At 37.7% G+C, this 21,201-nt stretch overlaps 1 protein-coding gene across 8 annotated transcripts in view; it reads left to right on the top strand.

Annotated features, from left to right (window-relative positions):
- Window positions 1–21,201, top strand: part of lrp1aa (low density lipoprotein receptor-related protein 1Aa) — a 192,347-nt gene that overhangs the window by 27,437 nt on the left and 143,709 nt on the right. For all 8 annotated transcript variants that reach the window (XM_084101218.1, XM_084101222.1, XM_084101219.1 and 5 more), the window contains exon 3: window positions 13,742–13,879. In XM_084101218.1, coding sequence (XP_083957344.1) covers window positions 13,742–13,879 — 138 coding nt within the window. The remainder of the gene's footprint in view (window positions 1–13,741; window positions 13,880–21,201) is intronic.

Raw genomic sequence — 21,201 nt, forward strand, 5'->3', positions numbered from 1 at the left:
TGCAGATGTGTCAGATCATTGAAGATCTGCCCCATGAAAGAGGTTTATTTATTTACGTGTCTGGATTTCACTGTGTCTTTTGTGAAAGATGCCATGGCTAGCGGTGAAGTCTGTCGCTGTGCCCACTGCAGCTGCTGTGCTTTCCTCTGCCGACAACACTACACAATAAACAGCTTTGTACCACCGGTCCTGGGCTTCAATGAGATGAGAACAGTAATACGCCTTTAAGAAGAAAATAATTATCATCCTTTTATCGTCAGATGTCAAAAGTCAGTTTATTAAAACATAACACTCAATATGTTTGTATGGTCTTGGAATATCTTGCTTGTATGTACTGGAGAAGCCATCTTAAATGAGATCTCACTCAAAAGTGTGTTAGAGGTCTATTTAGCCAATTTCATAATACTCAACTCAACTCAACTCAACTCAACTTTATTTATATAGCACCACTAAAAACAACGGTTGTTGACCAAGGTGCTGTACATTATTGCACATAACATTGGAATTAACACCATTTACAACATAAAATACAGGACAAAACACAGAACATACCAGACATCGCACAAATCAGCTACAATTATAAGCCAAAGAAAAATGATAGGTTTTGAGTTTAGCTTTAAACTCATGTAGTGTAGTGGCAGTTCTAATAAAAGCAGGTAGGCTGTTCCAAAGTTTAGGTGCAGCAACGGCAAAAGCTCGATCTCCTCTCGTTTTTAATCTGACCCGCGGAACATTTAACAGTCTCTGGTTGGATGACCTACAGTAAGAGACCTTCCAGAATTGTGGATGGAAAGTAAATCAGAAACGTATACAGGAGCCAATCCATTCAAGGATTTAAAAAACAGCATCAAAACTTTAAAATCAATTCTGTAACGGATTGGGAGCCAATGCAGAGATTTAAGAACAGGGGTAATGTGCTCTCGTTTGCGCACACCAGTACAGTAAGGAGCCTAGCAGCTGCATTCTGCACCATTTGCAGACGGTTAAGAGTTGCTTGATTAGTGCCCAAATACAGGGAATTACAATAGTCCAGCCTTGTTGAAATAAAAGCATGAATCACCCTTTCAAAGTCCTTAAAAGAAAGAAATGATTTAACTTTGGCTAAGACTCTGAGATGAAAAAAACTGGTTTTGACTACCGTACTAATCTGTTTGTCAAATTTGAGAGCACTATCAAAAACCACACCCAGATTCTTCACTAATGGTTTCACACATGGAGATAAGGAGCCAAAATTTGAGCAAAGGGAGCTAGCAGCTTCTGATGGTTCAAAAACTATAATCTCAGTTTTGCCTTCATGAAGGTGAAGAAAGTTTAGGGACATCCAAGCCTTTACCTCTGCTAGACAAGCCAACAGAGTATCTAAACCCATGTTATTTGATCCCAGGGGCAAATAGACTTGGGTATCGTCAGCATAACTATGAAAGGAGATTCCATGTTTCCTAAAAATCGACCCCAGGGGAAGCATATACAAGGAGAATAAAATCGGAGCAAGGATAGAACCTTGAGGGACCCCATACGTAAGAGGCACTGCATTTGAAGTAAACTCACCAATATTAACAGAAAACCTTCTGCTACTCAAATAGGATTGAAACCATTTAAGGGCAATTCCCCGAATACCCACCCAGTGCTCCAAACGTGAGATGAGGACAGAGTGGTCAATAGTGTCAAACGCCGCACTCAAATCTAACAGCACCAACACAGCAGACTTGCCAGAATCAAGGGTCAATAAAATATCATTTAAAACTTTAACCAGTGCTGTTTCTGTAGAATGGTTTTTCTTAAAACCTGATTGAAACACCTCAAAAATCTTGTTTTCATTCAGAAAGCTCTGTAGTTGATGAAACACTATTTTAGGATATTAGATATAAAAGAAAGATTTGAGACTGGCCTAAAATTTGTCAGAACTGTCGGATCTAAATTTGGCTTTTTGAGAAGTGGATGTACAATGGCATGCTTCATGTCATCTGGTACCGTTGCTGTTACAAGGCAACTGTTCATGATCTTTTGGACAATAGGCCCAATCGCCTCAAGAATTTGTTTAAAAAACCGTGGGGGAAGAACGTCATGGGGAGATCCTGAAGGTTTGAGCTTGCCTACAATATTTTGTAAAACAGGCAAAGTTACAGGCTCAAAATGACTCAGGGGACCAGTGCAAACTGGCGGGACAGAAGACTCAAGAGATACAGTGGAGATATTTTGCCTAATATTACTTATCTTATCCACAAAAAATGTAAGAAATGTGTCACACATAGCCAGAGACTCTGTGGGGAAAAGACCAACAGAGGGGTTAACAGCAGCATTTATGATGGAAAAAAGAGCTCTTGGATTGTGATTATGTTTTTCAATTAGATCTGAAAAATACTTAAACTTTGCCATTTTCACCACCTTCTGATATTGTATCAGATTGTCCCTTAGTATTTCATATGAGACTTGCAGCTTGTCTTTTTTCCACCTTCTTTCGGCCCTTCTGCAGACCTGACGAAGAGCACAGGTATCATCATTGAGCCAGGGCTCAGACTTTGGTTTGTGTTGTTTGGCTTTTATGGGAGCCAAAGAGTTTAAAATATTAGTGGAGATGGTATTAAAATGATTAAGAAAATCTGCACCACTCCAATTATCACAAAATAAGTCAGACGATTGAGACACCTCCTTAAAAACAGCTGTAAATTCAGTACAAGTAGTTGGTGTGATTTTACGAGAAAATCGAACAGCCTTAGTGGGTCTTGTGATATTAAAACAAGTGGGCACTCTGAAAGTAATAGGCTTGTGATCAGAAATCGCATGGTCTTCTATTGCAAAGTCGCACACTGTCAGGCCATGTGAAAGCCCCAGATCAAGAGTGTGACCCTGAATATGAGTAGGAGCATTGACAAGCTGTACCAAATCGAAAGAGTCAATAAGGCTCAAAAATTCTTTGGCTAATAAATTAGCTGGACAACACACATGTATGTTGAAATCCCCAATAATTAACAGTCTATCAAAATTGGGGATAATTCCCCCTAAAAAGTCTGAAAACTCATTGATAAAGTCTTTATGAGGTTTAGGTGGTTTTAGCTGTTTATAATAATCAGAACGATATACAGTAGGGTTCTGCCATACATGGAATATTTGTTCAAAACATTACATATTGATATTTAATTTTGATGGTAACTAAATCATGAATATCATGATGATTTCAATGAAGGTACCTAAAGACTGTGCTGGTAGACTAATTTCTCACCCTGAGGTTTATATTTTGTCATTTACTGACATTTACTGTAAAAACCAGTCACATGGGTCAATTTCTTGAAATTGAGATTTATGCATCATCTGAAAGCTGAATAAATAAGCTTTCCATTGATGTATGGTTTATTAGGATAGAACAATATTTGGCCGAGATACAACTATTGAAAATCTGGAATCTGAGGGTGGAAAAAATCGAAACATTGAGAAAATCTCCTTTAAAGTTGTTCATTTATGTTCGTGGTTGTGCTGCATTCACTCACTAAAATAAATGTTTTATATATTTACGGTAGGAAATTTACAAAATATCTTCATGGAACATGATCTTTACTTAATATCCTAATGATTTTTGGCATAAAAGAAAAATCGATAATTTTGACCCATACAATGTATTGTTGGCTATTGCCACAAATATACCCGTGCGACATGTGACTGGTGACGTGATCCAGGGTCACAAATATAACCTTTAACTCTAACCAGAATCACTTGAATGCACTTCACATTTTTATAACTTCCAAATTTGTCAATATGAACTTCCGTAATTTGCCTAAATGGAACATCAGTCCTTTGTGGGCAAACAAAATTGTTCCATATAATAAACTGAAAATCTAAAAAACATTTACTTAAATTATATAAAATCAAGAATTATAAGCAAACATTGACCTCAATACTCTGCTGTGTGCCCACAACTAAACCTCTGTCTTTATCCCAGAGCTGCAGTCTATGTGGCACGTGTGTGTAAAAGTCATCTAGATCTGCCTCACGTTGAGAGGGTTGAAGGTCTGAGCTCTGATCTCACAGCAGAGCTTTCTCCTGCTGTGTTTAGATGAGAAGAGTCTGTTGTTTAACATCTGACAGCTGGAAAAATGAACAGAGCATAAAATATCAACTGTTTATCTTTAGAGGTTCAGTTCTATAAAATGCATAATAATTTACACACCTACTTGGTTAGCTGACTCATTCAAGAGTTTAATGTCTGTGCTATTTAAATGCAGAATGAATGATTCTCTCCCTCTAGCACACACAGCTTCAGCCGTAGTTTAGGTGGCAAACCTGTTTCAGATCTGTAATGCCTAATTAAACAGGTGGATTATTTTTTACAGATATGTCTCAGATCTGTGTTATTGTTATTTCTTCACCTCTAGGTTTAAACTTGGCAAAACATGATAATTTGTTCTAAAGATGCAGGGCTCACGGCATGAGGAAGGCATGATCTTTTTTAAAAACTATACAGTAATTTGTAAAACTCAAAAAGAGTATTTATTGAAACCAAACTACAAATATGAGTTGTTCTCTACCTCCTCCATATTGTGACATCACTGTGGAAACTATTAACACATAACCGCCTCCACAGCAACACAGCATGGTTACTTTCACATTATTGTGAATTCTTATGGCAATTTCCGATCTCAGTACTGACTTTGACACAGTTGGTCACAAGATTCTGCTTGACTGCAGAACAGTGCTGGCCTAACACGTCCAATCCTATACTGGTTTAAATCCTGTTTAAGTAGCTCAGGATAAGGACTGTATGTTGAACTATACACACACCTCCACAAGCCATGTGGTATCTTGAGGTGTCCCCCAAGGCTCAATCCTGGGTCCTTTATTACTTTTTTATTACGAATGTTTAATTCCATTAGCTGATGTAATTATCATCAGATCTCCTCAAATCAATCATTACCCTGCTGGATGGCACAGAAAACATACATTTTTGGTTGTACTGGAACATTATACAACCTAATTAATATAGAGTATTCTCAGAGAAACGTCTATTATACCTTATTTAGCGTCCTTGTCTCTGAAGCCCAGTAATCACATCAAGAATTTGGGAATCGTATATGACAGCAACTTCAGTTTTAATAAACTCTATTAGCAATGTTTATAAAACAGCATATTATCATCTCTGAAGTATGCAGAATTCTCCCCCCGACTGAAAGCGAGAAACTCATTCACACATTTTATACGAGACTTAACTGCTGCAGAAGTGTTTTGGCTGGCTTATCAAAGAGTTCAACGCAGCTGCAAGAATGCTGACTCGTGCTCGACTGAGGTATCGCATTAAATCCCTTCAGTGGCTACGTGTCACACAGAATTGATTTCAAGATCCCTTTTTGACTTTTAAATGTCTTTATGGTGTCATCCTAATGTACAATAGCAATATAATTTCCCTAGTGAAAAATAAATGTACTAAAATGTATTTGAAATAGATTTATTTTATGCTAAGTATACTACAAAATACATTTATATTTATATACTTAATATAAATATCCTGCAATTGTACTTTTATTATGCTAAATTGGTATACTTAAAGTCTGTTAAATTGGAACGGCTAATTTTGTACTTAATGCATTTTAGTTATTCGGAAATAGTGCTGAGGTCCAACTAAAGCTATACTGAAGTATATTTGACTGCTAAAGTGGAACTATTGCAATATAGGTACACTTTAATTATCTTGCATTTAAATACTGCTACTATACAGAGATCATACCATCCTTAATAATAGTGATATTAAAACACATTTTAGGCTTAATATTCAGCAATGTGCATTGTGCAATAAAGAAGTACTCCAAATAAATATTTATATCAGTAAGTGTCAAGCGATATATCAGTAAATATGTTAATGGATTTGTAGTATACTTAGTATGAAATAAATTCATTTTAAATACATTTTCGTATTTTTCACTAGGGTTCTTAATACAGTACACTCAAAAGTGTTGGTAAATACTTCACACTATAAATGTTGAATGGTCTATATATTTTCTCTCTTTATTTAGATGATCAGTTTTAATACATAGCATTTATTATTATTATTGATTTTAAAATTTAAGAATCATATTTAAGTGTGTGTCTGGGAAAAGGGTGACATAATAAAATCTATGCATAAGGCAAAGTAGAAAAAATGTATTATTGTTTTAATGTACGCCAACCCCTGCCGCAGACGAAAGAAAGTTTGTTATATCGTCCTATAGCATGTATGTATTGACACAGCAAACTTTGAAAACGTTGTGCCTTCATATTTTACTGATGTGCCGTAAAACTTCACACCGAAATGACTAATATTATCATTTGGGTGAAGAGACTGTTGCTTTTGTTATACTTGGTTTTCAAATGTTGCCTTATTTTTTTTATTATTATTTTAAAGAAGAAGAAAAAATAAGAAAATACTTTTTACAAACTGTTTTCATGAAGATGTTACCATTGCAGCAAGAGCATGCAATCGGTTAAAACAGAACAATGCTTAACATGAGTCTAATATGTCATATATAATGGTATTTTAGAATAGATAAAGTTGTCTGAAGTGAAGCATTCTGGGTTCTGAATGGCTTTGAGTGTCACGTCCATGATCTCAAGAGAGATGATCTTCAACAGGTTAAAATAAAGATCCATGCGGCTTGAGACTCCTTCACTGAATGAGCTTCAGAGTTATCCAGCGGCAAGAAGACTTTCAGAAGTAGCATGCCAGTTCACACTCTTGGATTCCTCTTCAAACACTCAGCAGTGTTGGTATGTGGATGGTGTGCGTGATGTTGTGAGGGATCGCGAGGTCACGTCCGGTCCTCATTCATGATGTGAATCGGGTTCTTGTTATGGATCATTAAACTCATCTGGAAACCGCAGACATCTAAGGAGGGATTGAAAATAAACAATTGTTAGAGAAACACATGTTAGGAATAGTTAGTGCGGTAAGGTCTTTTGTTTGAATAATAGTTTGCCGTGCCCAGAACACAAGCAACGGCAAGAAAGCCTCATAATTGTGTTGTTTTTGTTCTATAGGAAAACTGTGTTTTATGTCATTGCTTATGGAAGCTAAACCAAATGACATCAGTTACAAATGCTTCATATAGAAAATTGTATTTGGCAAAATAACTGCTGATGATTCGTCTTGTTGAGTGGAAACTTTCTAATGTTATGTTTTGGCTGCTTTGTATAGTTAATGAACAATTGAGGAGAGTAGTAAGACATGCATTGATCTTATTCACGCATGAATGCACCAGCGACCTGGAATGGCCCATTACTGGACCATTATATGCATGAGGTATAAGAAATGTCTGACATGGACAATTTGAGTTGAAGATTTCAATGATATGATTCGTGGAGGCCAATATATCAGATGTTGTGATATTAAGCAAAAATACTTACATTTAGCTAAACAACACATCATTACTAACGTCCATATTTAAAGTTGGGGTTTTGAATATAAACACATAATTTGTGACAGCCTATGTCTGGCTTGTTGACAAGAAGTGCTATCGTCTCTCAGACCTGACAGATGAAAACAATTCTTGCATTGGAGCAGAGACTCGAGCGATATCTATATGGCAGTTTTTGCACACGTTTTGTACTCTAACATTGGAAGAATGCATATTTTGCCAGATCTGTGGCTGCTGCTAACCACGATAAACATCGCAGTAAAACACAAACTGTGGCTGCCGAATCAGCTTTGAGTCTCGGCCTCAAAACACTGCTGTTATCAGAACAAATCTTTATTTATACCGTATGACATAAAGGCATTGACTCATAACACTGTAGTTTATACGAAGTTGATTGAAGATAAGCTAATTATTGGCACTGGCACAAAACCATAGTTCTATATACCACTATTACATTGAAATACTCCTGGCTCTGTGAAATTGTAATTTTTATAATATGTTTCTTGATCCATTATTTGGACTGCCAGATGTTTAGACACTGTTGCACAGAAATGCAATATATATATATATATATATATATATATATTAATATAATAATGCCAACACTGAATTAAAAGCAGAGTAATTGCCGCTTTTTCACTTTTAAATAAAAAGGTAGTAGACCGTACACATTGGATATTGGGCCGTAAGCTGGGAGTGTTCTGAACACAGCCGGTGTGTTGTATGTCTAACTGCAGTTTGGTTTGTTTTCACTTGGCCTGATGACAGTCAGAGATTTATGACATGGCTGACCGGTGCTGGGTTCGGGTCAACCACAGAGTGCAGAATAGAAACAAGCCTAAATCTGATCAGAAGTCGTACAGAGAAACTGCAGAAACGTTTTTGCAGTCTAACTATTTTTCAAATGTACATTATTTAAAGCTGATGCCTTTTGATTTGATGATATAAAGAAGAGATTATCACTTGGAACCATTGCAATGAAACTGGTTGTTGATTTGACGCTGCGGCTGCATGGCTGATATAAATGGGTTTTGTTTCTGAAAATTAAAGCTTTAGTGTTGCTTTCAGCCCTGATTTCTTATCTTTTTCTAATTTGTTTTTGTTGTTGTTGAAATTTTCATGTATTATTGATATAATTATCAGCAGATGCAGCTGAATGTGATACAGACATAATTGCTTGCATTGAATGTTAATGGTCTTCGGACTGAGAAATGTCCTGACAGCTTTGACTGATTATGATCACCTGCAAGAAAAAGCTTTCGTTTGAAAAATATATTCAGTGATGAAGTCAAATCTGCACATTTCAGTAGCATTGTAACTTAGGGAAGACCTGGCTAGTTGTCACTGTGAATATCTATCAGGGTAGATTTATGTTTGAAAGCCAGTTTCTGTATAAACACACACATTAAGTTTTGTGGTAATTTACCACAACATGAACCTGTTGTTTATCGATACTTTGCTTGAAATATGAAATAAATAAATGCATTAACGTGAGCTTAAACGATTTATTTTACAGCCTTTGTTAACCTTTGTCAATGTTAGTTAGTATAAATATAATTGCTCATGTTAGTCAGCAAAACTACTCATGAAACATCAAAATATAAAAAATGTAAAAACAACATAAAAATACCAAACCCTTGTTTTGGCCTGAAGTAACAGAATGATATAACATTATAATATAGATGCAGTTGTTATTTTTTCTTTTATACAGAATAATAAAACACACAACGACCTGATATTTAAGACAAATATCCTATTATTAGAACACAATACTGTACATCCGTTCAGTTAAAATACGCCTTCTCTGAATAGTTGACCCTTGCTCTAAATTGTTTAACCTGGATTGAATTTTCCTCATATGGAACTTCAAGCATCTGTTATCTATAAATAAGAGAAATAAAGTTATAGATAGTCAGCATGTGAAAACTGCACTAGCTTTCCACATTCATATCTCAGAATGTCACAGTTCGGCTCATTTGTGCGAGTGGCATGTGGTCTCATCACAGGGTCTCAGGTCACGTCCCCCATGTGATGCTCTTATTCCAGAGTTTTCCGTGTGGCCGAGCGTTTCCCCTTCGACGAGCGTTTCCACCTCCAGATCCTCTGGAACGCCACATGTGATCATAATATTACAATAGGCTTATGGTCTCAGCACACGCCTGTGTGAGGTGTCCACGATCCGGCACACTTACGGGACGCCCGGGACAGAAACAGTGCCAGAGGCGTTTGATTTCTAATGCTGGAGTTTCTTTAAAATATTTTGTAATATTGTTCAAAGTTTCATGCTCTAAATGACTTTTTTTTTGGTGAACCATTTCCACTTGCTCTCTGACTGTTTTTGCTAAAGTATATATAAGATAGTAATCATAAGATAATCATCTTAAATAACAGTGCAGTAGTGAATGAGTGAGGTGAATGTTACATGTTTAAATTAAATTATGAATAATGAGGGATTGAATATGCTTTCTGTGTGTTGTACTTTACATGGGTTTTGCAAGCTATGTTTGCATTGGATTTGGCGTAGAAAAGAGTAGAGGACTTGTAGCACCCGTCCCAAACACAGGTTCTGAGTCTGGACTAAAGAACTTTTTCCTTTTGTTTACCATTTAGCATTGTTGTTTGAATTATTGTTTACTTGTTATGTATAATTTTATGAATTATACCAGGCAAAGTTGTTATATAGTAACTATGGATACGAGGGGAACAGAATTACAATTAAAATGGGCTTTTTATGTAACACTCACATCCGATTTATCGGGGGCCGGTTTCACAAAGCTATTTTAGACCGGTCTATAGTGTTAGACTAGTCTAATGCAAGTTAGACTGTTTCACAAAAATAAAGACTGACTTAATTTAGACCAAAAACATTAGACACCTTACCCCCAGACTAACTTAGGTCTAAGACTCTCTGTTACCTTGGCAACCAGCAGTAACAATCAGTTACATTACAAACAGCCAAAAGAAAAGGGAAAATGGCTCATAATTTAAAAATTTCTTCTTGTTACTACATTCTCCGCTAAATTTCCCAAGTAAAATGTCCTTGTAACTGTTATACTCCTCCAACAAACACATATTTTCCGCTGGGGTAAACTGCACTGGGCGGTTGAATGCGCTTACTCGATCCGCCATGTTTTTTGTTTTGAAAAGTGTCTTATTTTACCCAGAATGCATTGCAGTGTAGTCCTACTTAAGATAGTCAGAGTCTTAAGAGCTTTGTGCAACGGTCTATCTGAAGTCTGACTATCTACTATATCTAAGCCACAGTCAAAGTCTATCTTTGTGAAACCGGCCCCAGAATACAGATACAAATAATTGTTCCATTGCACACGATACTGCCGTTCATCTGGTCAGTTTGCTGATACCGTTCCCATAGACATTCCAATCCTGGGAATACCAGGACATTTTACATTTGTGCGTTCCAGGCCTGAGAGATCATGGAAATTAACTAAATCTTTAAAAAATCATGGAAAAGCAATGGAATACACAATTATTCTAGTTATGCTCTGATCTAAAGGTTTTCATTGCTAAAAATTGCATTGTTTGTGTGAGTGAGAGAGATATATTTTCTACTAATCTACTTTCCTACTTATCTACTAATCTCAAACACTTTGGAAAATTCTGGGAAGTTCATTGGGAAAAAGGTTATGATGTCATAACCACAACAGTTTCAGGACAGGTTGCTTTCACAGTTTACAGTAGTGTCAGTATATGGTCTACATGTACAGTACAGTAGTGGCCATAAGTGATGTACGGCTCAGGAAAATTGATATCTTCACCCTTTATTCAAATATTATCAACAATGTGTTAAAGATTTTGTAAGAAGTAGTTGTGCATTTATTTGTCATAATAATTAATTGAAACATGCCAAATTGTGCCAACATCATTTTTGGTCATACCAAGAAATTATAAATACATGCAAAAACAAGAAAAAAACATTGAAATATTAATAACTAATTATGTTGTATTAAATGCTTTTTCTGTAGTAAATAGCATAGTGAACTGTAGCTGTAGTTTGCCTTTTTTCCCCAAATAATTTTGAAAAAAATTAAATATTTTCCAAATATTTTGTGCTTTAATTGAATATCTCCTCCGGACATCACTTTACCCTACCTACGGTATCTCAATTTATGCTCATTATTTCATAAGAGCATGAAGACTTCAGTTTTCCATCATATGAACCCTCTATGAACCTGGACAGATGTCTTCACAGTCTCTGCATGGTTTCTGTTGAGGAAATGCACTTTCTGTCATGCTGAGGTGTTTCTATTTAGCTGTCAACAGCAAAGTTGAGAAAATCCTCATCACATGAGCTGTTTAAAGTTCTGTGTAGAGCTGACCTCCATATTCTCAAACGCTATGGGTGGTTGCTAAGGTGTTGCTAGGGGTTTCTCAGTAGTTGCTTGTAAGTCTACCCGTTTTATCCTCTGGCAGGTGAATATCATATGTCTGATCACAAAATAACTGTATATTTGTCCTCAACAAACCAAATGATTTGAGATGTCAGGAGGATGTTAGGAGTTTGTTCTCATCACTAAAAACCTAAATATGGTAAAAACTAAAAGTCTAGTCAAACGTCACTAACGACATTCCCAAATGCTTCCCAAATAGTTCATTATTCAGCCCTAAAACCCACTGGTTGATTCAGAAGTTGAAGTGCTCTAACAAACAGAGCAACTTTCAAGATGTCAACCTATCAGTATAGTTGACTGAAACTGGGGTATGACAGCCATGAACAACATACACACCTCGATAGAAACCGTGTGTCATAGCGTAATAAAGCAGTGAATTAACGCAGCGCCGCTGATGTGTGTTTGTGCTGGCGCTGTATTGATGATCTCATCAGTAAACTAGACGTTCAGGGCACATTTATTGTTTCAAACTCTGCTGCGTTGCGTAACCTTTCTGCAAAAACACGTTCGCTCATTTCTGCTCAATAATCTGGAGACTTTTGGTCTTTTTTCACTCCACGCCCAGTGTTTCTGTCCAGTCCAGAGCGGATGAGAGCTCAGACACACAAACACAGCTCATCCAGTGACTCAAAGACAAACACATGACTGCACACTCATGGACACAGCCATAATAAAACCATAAACTGCAATATTTAACCAATTGTGGATGAAAGCAAGAAACAAAATTACCACAGAATGATGCATATGTTACATGAGGTGAAAAAAAAGTCATTTTCCATGTACCACCGTTTTAAAAATAACAGATGCCATGTGTCACCACAGTAAATTTTAGTATTCTTTCGAAATATGTTGCTTACACTATGAACGTGAATTCTTGTTCAAGGGCCGTAACCACCATAAACATTGAGAGGGACAGTTTTCTGTTCACAGGCGACCAGTGCGGATTCCAATGCAAACGGTGAAAGAATATGTGTGTAAGGTTGTGTAAGTAGCTTGTTATTCATTATATAAACAACCGGTTTACGATAGGAATGTTAAACGACTGACAATAATATTGTCACGCTGTGTTGTTGCACTTGCAGGAATCAAAATCCAAAGGAAGTTTATTTTTAATTCACCAACTGAAATACAGGAATTCATAGGAGAAAGCACTACACAACAACTAAACACAACTAATACCGGAACGAAGAACTAAGGGCTGACAAACTGAGGGCTTTTATTCACAGCAGACACAGAATACTCCAATCAATCAGTAACCTAGGAAACAAACAGAGGATGACAGAAATAATTAACAAGCTAGAAAACTGACCATGAAACTAAAACAGAAAACAAGACATGAAGGAAAACTCCAAACATGAACAAACTCAAAACGTGACAAATATCCAGTGATGCAAGCTACTCAACGTTATCAAATGTTGCCATTTTGAACAGAAAACATGCTATCATTTACATGATTCATGCAATTCATAACTGAATGTGATGTGTGTATAATAGTTTAAATTTAAATTACTTGACAACTACAATTAGACCTAAAACTTATTTTACCTTTCTTATTTCTTTTTCATAATTTCCTAAATCCTTTTTAATCCAATAATTAAAAAGTCTGGAAACACTTTAGTTTAGGGTCCAATTCTCACTATTAAGTAGTTGCTTATTAACATGCATATTACTAGGATATTGGCTGTTTATTAGTACTTAAAAAGCACATATTAATGCCTTATTCTGCATGACCATATTCTACATCCCATAATCCACCCAATACCTAAATTTAACAACTACCTTACTAACTATTAATAAGCAGTAATTAGGTGTTTATTGTCCCACCAATGTTCAAGATATGGTTACAGCTTTGCTATATGGCACAAAACGATATCTAGCATATTACATGGAGATTTTGCAAGCACTGTAGGTTGTTGTTTTATCATTTTAATGCTTTTGTGATCTTCTCTCTCTCAGGTCCTCATAACCGTGTGTCGCGGTGTCCTCCCAATGAACATCAGTGTCTGGGTTCAGACCTGTGTGTTCACATGAGCAAACTGTGTAACGGCGTCCCCGACTGCTCTGACGGAGGAGACGAGGGCCCGCACTGCAGAGGTGACAACTACACCATATACTCATATACTCATATACTCATATACAGTTCTGCTTATCACACATCAATTTTAGCATTATAAATACGAGAAATATTGGTAATATCAGTCTTTCTGTAGAAATGAAGCTTGACACAGAAACAAAGTTAAAACTTTATTAACTCACCCTCATGTTTTTGCAAACCCATTACATCTTTGGAACGCAAATTAAAATATTTTCAATATTCTCACATCATTGTTTTCCATCCATTGAAAGTCCACACAACTTTGACCTTCATAAAAAGATTGTAAAAGAAATGCATATGAATCAAGCAGTTTAATCCAAATATTCTGAAGAGACATGATAACTTTATGATGAACAGATTTAATTTAGGCTTTTATTCACATATAAACTTTAATGAACACACAGACTCAAAGCACGTCAAATGTGGTAAACAGCAGCTCAAATGTCCTTGCGGTTTTCAAAAGCTTGGACTTTTACTGAATAGACAAATATTGTGTCGCCCTAAACATGTGCACTCTTTTTGTGAAGAAAAGGTACATACTTTTGAGTGTGTAACAGAAGAGTTTTGGGACATGCTACCACATCATAATTGTGTCTTAAAGGGATAGTTCACCCAAAAATGAAAATTAGCCCATGATTCATTCACTGCCATTATAAAGCTTGGAAGAGCCAGGACATTTTTTAATATAACTCTGAAAGAAGAATGTCATTTACACCTAGGATGGGTGAGTAAATCATGGGCTAATTTTCATTTTTGGGTGAACTATCCCTTTAAAGAGATAACTCTGTTACATAGTTATGTGTAAACTGTCACCGTAAACTAAACTGTCAATCATCTTTACACAGTTAATGTCCTCATATACACACTCCACATTTCAGTTCATTTTATTATGCTATTCAACAATTCTTCCTTCTGTATTGAGAGAAAAGAAAAAGCACGTTGATCTGCCAGATGTGGGTCTTTCATGCGGAGAACTGTCCTCTTGCTTTTGCATAATGATGCACTTAAAGTCGCATGAAACAGAAATTGTAATTGTCTTTTCTTCCCTATTGTGTCGTATATCCGAGTGAAACGGCTTCTGGAACAAGAACAAATGTGGGCGGGGCTTGAGTTTGTCTCTGGGGAATTGATTGATTGGATGGTTGTGGTTTGCTATTGGTGGAACTCATGTGAGTGACAGGTTGCCCTGCCCTCGTCATCAGAGAAGAGATGAGGGGGTGAAGTTTTGATTCAAGATTACCAGGAACATGAATTTAAAACAGTAATGTGCACCGATAAATCATTTATAAATAAACACTGCAATTTTCCATAAAAAAAATAAGAATGGTCAATTTTGGAGTTCATTGTGACTTTAAAAGTTATTGGCCAAAAATATCTTTACGAAAGTTCCCAATGTTGTTGCAGGTGAAATAAACATTTTTCATTTGGCTCGATATTGACATAATATAATAATATTTATTATATATTTTGATATAATCACTGAAACTCCTTTATTTAACTGTACTTAACTGTCACGGATCTGCACTTTTAATTCCCACCGGACAAAAACAAACAAAATACAGTGACGCTAGAAATTTAAGAAGTACTTAAAGGCACACTGTGAAACTTTTCAACCTTCATAATATATTTCCAAGACCCTTGTGATGGTACATCAACTTACAATAGGTTGAATGACACGTCTGCCATAGCCTGACGGGGTCTGTATCGCTTTTACTGGCACTATGTAACTTCGGGGTTCGGGTAGTAACCCAAGCACAAAAAGAAATTCGACTGCTTTACGGCATACATCACTTCCCCCACCACTTCGTCAAATTTGGACGTGAGAGGCCAACCAGCGTTTGTTTTCGGCTTTCGTGCGTATGTTTTTGTCATGGGGCTGTTTACACCTGGCCACTTCATGCGTTTTCTCAGATGGGATAGCTATGTGATCGTGAAAAGACCAGGTGTAAATGCCCTCCGAAACGCATACAATACGGATTTGAATCCGATCGCTCAAACCACTTCAGGAGGAGGTCTGAGACGCATTCCAGACGAAACTGGACAAGTGTAAATGCATCTGGTTGTTGAAACCACATGTAAATTGTACTCCTCTCAAAAATGCTAAAAATAAAAACGTGTGAGAGCGTGTTATAGGCTATATGATATAGACAGATATGACGACGCTACTGGAACACGCATCACCGCAGATGAGCAACTGAGCATAGGCTATTCATCAAGAGAACGTGCAAACTATCGCAAATCAAAGTGAAAGTAAGTCGCAGACGCTTAACACACAATCATCATCATTAAAAGTAAAGAAACGAAATGATCTTACCAGGGCTGTTACCGCTCTCTCTTATTGCGGTCTTTGATTTTGAAATTTTAGCTGATGATCAATAAAATGCTGTTCATATCTGTTGCTTTCGGTGACGTGCACTCCATTAAATCTGCATACAGCGCGGGAATTGAAGATCGGATTTAAATCCATTTCGCAAAAACACATTTATGTGACCAGGTGTAAATAGAATCGTTTTGATAAATCAGATAGCTATCCGATCTGAGAAAACGCATGAAGTGGCCAGTAAATAAATCTCTTATTTGTAAACTTGTTTGCATTCTATGTTGTATGTTGTTGCGCTTGCTTGTAGTATGTTTTTTTATATGCTGTTCATTCATTTATTGCTGATAATTAGACCAGTCCAATAATTTCCACATATGTCTAGCTAGCTTTCGATTATCAGAGCTGTTAACAGACTTGCTAAAAAAACACTCGTTTCTCTTACGTGTTTTTTTGCGTTATGTTTTATTGCCTAGCTTGCCTCACGAACTAGTTTGCCAGCTGACCTCTTCTTCTTCTTCTTCTTCGTTTTATTGGCAACCGCAGCCAGCTGACCTCAGGTGTTGTGAGGTGTATTTATCACGTAGTCCTGAGGGATATCAGACGACGCTGTTGACGTTGATTCTTGCGATTATCATGAGAACAGTTTTTAATATCTCACATAATTATCAGGACATAAATAAGCCTAACGTAGAGGTTGTAAATAGTGTAACGAGCACAATTTGCAAACTATTATGATAAATTGCAATAATCATGTCTTCGGAGTCTATCTGTGCCTATTCTATGCCCGATGCAGGTACCGGTGTACAGGGTGGGAGGTGGGGGGGTGGAGGGGTATTTACGACAGTGCAAGTATTCCATAGCGACTCTAGGGGTCGCTGTTTGACAAAAACACAATTCCTTCACAGTGTGCCTTTAAGAATTTCCTGAATTTATACATAAATCATATCTAGATTGTGATCAGATCTTTCTATCAATAGATGGAAGGAGTTCATTTAAAAAATAATATATAGGGCCCTATTTTAACGATCTGAAACGCAAGTATCAAGCGCGAAACGCAAGTAACTTTGTGGGCGGATCTCGGGCGCTGTTGCTATTATACCGGCGGGATAAATGACTCTTGCGGCCGACACAAATCTAAAATGTGTTGGTCTGAAGAAGCTTCATTACTCATAGGTGTGGTTTGGGCGTAACGTGAAATAAACCAATCAGAGCGTCATCTCACATTCCCTTTAAGAGCAGGCGCGCTTTGTTCTAAAGCGGATTGCTATTATAACGGCGGATTTGCCAGACGCACACCAGGAGCGGTTCACAGCCGAGGAGACCGACGTTCTCGTCAGGGCCGTAAAACACAGAGAAGTGACATTGTATGGGGATGGAGAAACACACCCAAATTAGCTTCGCTTAAACAGGCGTATAATAATTTGGGTAAATGTGTAAGCTAGATGTATGCTTTTATAATAAACTGTCTATCTATCTATCTATCTATCTAGCTAGCTAGCTATCTATCTAGCTATCGTAATAATGTATGATTTGCAAAAATGAAAACTGCTGCTTCTGTGTAGATGAGAGAATTAAAGTGTATGCGCGTTGTGCACACACTACATTGATTATGGCCAAGCTTGCGCCCTTAAAATAGCATATGAATAACATGCGCAACGCGCCACTGACTTTAAACTAGTTTTTTTCGGTTAGTGGCGGAATTGTTTTCTAAACCTGTAAAATAGCACCAGGGAACGTTTGCGCCGGAACACGCCTCCTCTTTGCGCTGAACCGCCCCTGGGAGCGCAAGTGTATTTCTTAGTTAACCGACGTGCGTTTGTGGAGGGAAAAGTCCGCTGTGCGCGGATGCAAAATAGGAATGATGCATGCGTCGGTGTACAAAGTCAATTGCGCTGGGTGCAAGATAGGGCCCATAGTATATTTTCTCTTATTTATCTCCGGAGTAAACATCATTCCTGGAAAAATATGTGAACCTCCAGGATTTTCTGTCCATTTTAAAACATAATTGGATTCAGGCGTTTCAATTGTTTTATTGGTATAAATCTGGTGTGAGTTTAGCAGTTCTGCTTCACAGAAAGAACATAAACCTGGATCGTCTCAATCATAATCTGGACTTCATCACACCTGGTTTTGGAAACTGCCATGCCTCAATCAAAAGTTCTTAATGCTCACAAGGCTGGAACAGTATTTGTGAAGAGATTGATGTCCATCAGCTAGATAGTGTACAAAGAGAAGAAGTTCAGCTCCTCTGCTCCTCTACTGAGGAGTGACCGGGCAGAAAAATCACTCCATAAGCACAACATATAATATTCCAGGAGGTCACAAAGAGCCGCAGGGTAACAAGGATCTACAGGCTTTTCTTGCACTGGATAAGATTCATATTCATGAGGCCATCAGACAAACACTGAAGAAGAATGATGAGCACAGCAGGGATTCTGCAGAGAAGAGGAAGACACTTATGTCCAAGAGGAACACTGCAGTATAACCGTTGCCAAATACCACATGGATGAACCAGAAGACTATTGGAAAAATGTATTTCTTAGTAGATGAGTCCAAAGTAAAAATAATAATAATAATAATAAATAAATAAAAATTGGTTTAAATAAGAAACATTCAATTTGGACAAAAAACACACATGCGATATATAATAGCAACCGCTCCCCAACTGTAAAGCTCACGGTTATTAGTTTTAAAGGGCACCTATTATGCAAAATCCACTTTTACATGGTGTTTGAACATAAATGTGTGTTGGCAGTGTGTGAGCAAAACCACCCTAGAATGATAAAAATCCACCCAGTGTTTTTTTTACAATCTCAATAAATCATAAGCACTGTCTCAGAACGAGCTCTTCTAAGATTCTATGCAATGTGACGTAGAATTGCACAGGCCCCTCCCACGACGGTTGATTGACACTTCAGTTTGAGCATAGACCCGCCCTGAGTGAGCTGGACAGTGGACACAGAATCCGCCATTGTTTCGACGCTTGAGCAGCTGTAGACAAGAATGTCTCCTAAGCGAATGAGGTGTTTTGTTGTTGGATGTAAGAATGAACATAGCAGTCTTCATTTACTCTCGTTGTTACTCGAGGATGGATCAGTACAACTGTTCGTGATCAAGCTTACAGTCTCCGGAGCGACAGGCCTAACGTTACTGATCATGGCAGAAATGAAAGTGAGAGCGCGCACTTTATCACAGCTCATCGAGTCGTTTTACGGATATAAGGTTTACCAGTTATTAAGCACCCACTGAGAAGGTGTGTATATTTGTTTACTGTTAGTTGTAACGAGTGTTTTGTGTACTTCGCTATGTATGTTCCATGCTAATGAAATGGAGAGAGAGAGAGAGTTTATGGATAAGACTTTAATGCTCACATTTGTGTTTATTTAGCTGCTGTTACAGTGATTTTCTGGAGTAAAACTAACGCTTCATCTTTTGTGTGATGTACAATAAACTTCACTGAACTCGTCAGTATATTTTGGTCATCATTCGGACGAGGTCTGCTACAGCAGGCTTGTATTAATAGTGGATAAAAGCAGATGACAAATAAGTTATAACCATAATTAAGCTGAACTATACCTGTTCAATCTCCATACAGTATATATTCTCTGGCTCTGTGGGCATTATTGTCCGACTCCGAGTCAAAATGAACACCGCTACTGAGAGTTTCTGTTTTGATATTATCAGATGAGATTGTCCTGACTGAAGCGCGAGCTTGTGAGGCTCCGCCCTCTGGGACGTGCAGCAGCAGTTAATTTGCATTTAAAGGGATACACACTAAAACAGCACGTTTTTCTGAGCCTCAAAAAATGACAATTTAAACATGCTGTAAAAAAATATCTGTTGGGTATTTTGAGCTAAAAGTTCACATACACACTCTGGGGACATCAGAGACTTATTTTACATCTTGCGAAAAGGATCATAATAGGTGCCCTTTAAATAACTAGATGTACCGCATGGCGGTACAAAATATGACCGCCGCTCAGGCCTGCACTGGCTTTCCACAAAAATAAATGACGTGGAGCAATTTGGCTGTATTGCGTGTTTATGTATATACCTAAAAAAAGTAGTAGTATGTGCATGTCTGTCTGTGTGTGTGTGTTTGTGTATGTGTGTGTCTGTGTGTGTGTGTGTCTGTGCGTGTATGTATGCGTGCGTACATGTGTGTGCGCGTGTGTGTTTGTGTGTGTGTGTCTGTGCATGTGGATTTGTATGTGTGTGTATGGGTGTGTGTCTGTGCGTGTGGATGTCAGTGTGTGTGCATGCTTGCGTTTGTTTGTATTCCTGCATGTGTGTGTGTGACAGTATCATCCTAAACCAGCAACCCTTCGCTCAACACCACCATCTACAGGCCGATGAGTGTACAGTCACTAAATGTGCACATAAATGAATTTATTTTATACCCCCCCCATGGATGAAATTCTACGAAACTTAGCATACCCCCAGAGGATGTCAAGTTAATCATACACATGAAATATGGTGCAGTTCTGAACATCTCAACTGAAGATAGGGGTGATTAAAGCAGAATAATATTGCATTTTCATTTTTTATGGGAAGGGGCGCAAATCACAAATGAGTGATTATGGGCTAGGTTGATGTGGGCCCTTAAGAGCAACATACCATAAAAATTTTTTCATCCTCGGTGCCACGGTTCAGGTAGTTATTTAGGAAAAACTGCATTTTTTGGGTTTGGGGGGGCCCAGCGCGGGGGGGGAGTGGCCCCCGGGGACCAAACGAAATTTTTCCGTAAAAGTCTAGTGGGGCTACATGCCCACCAAATTTCATGTTCCCCGGTGTTTCGGTGTCCCTGGTATCGTTGACGAAAAATTGACGGGGGGCCCAGCGCGGGGGGGGGGAGTGGCCCCCGGGGACCAAACGAAATTTTCCGTAAAAGTCTAGTGGGGCTACATGCCCACCAAATTTCATGTTCCCCGGTGTTTCGGTGTCCCTGGTATCGTTGACGAAAAATTCAGTAGATGACGAAAAAAAACAAAAAAAAAAACT

This window comes from Abramis brama (genome assembly GCF_963993115.1).
Source record: "Abramis brama genome assembly, chromosome: 23".
Taxonomy (NCBI): Eukaryota; Metazoa; Chordata; class Actinopteri; order Cypriniformes; family Leuciscidae; genus Abramis; species Abramis brama.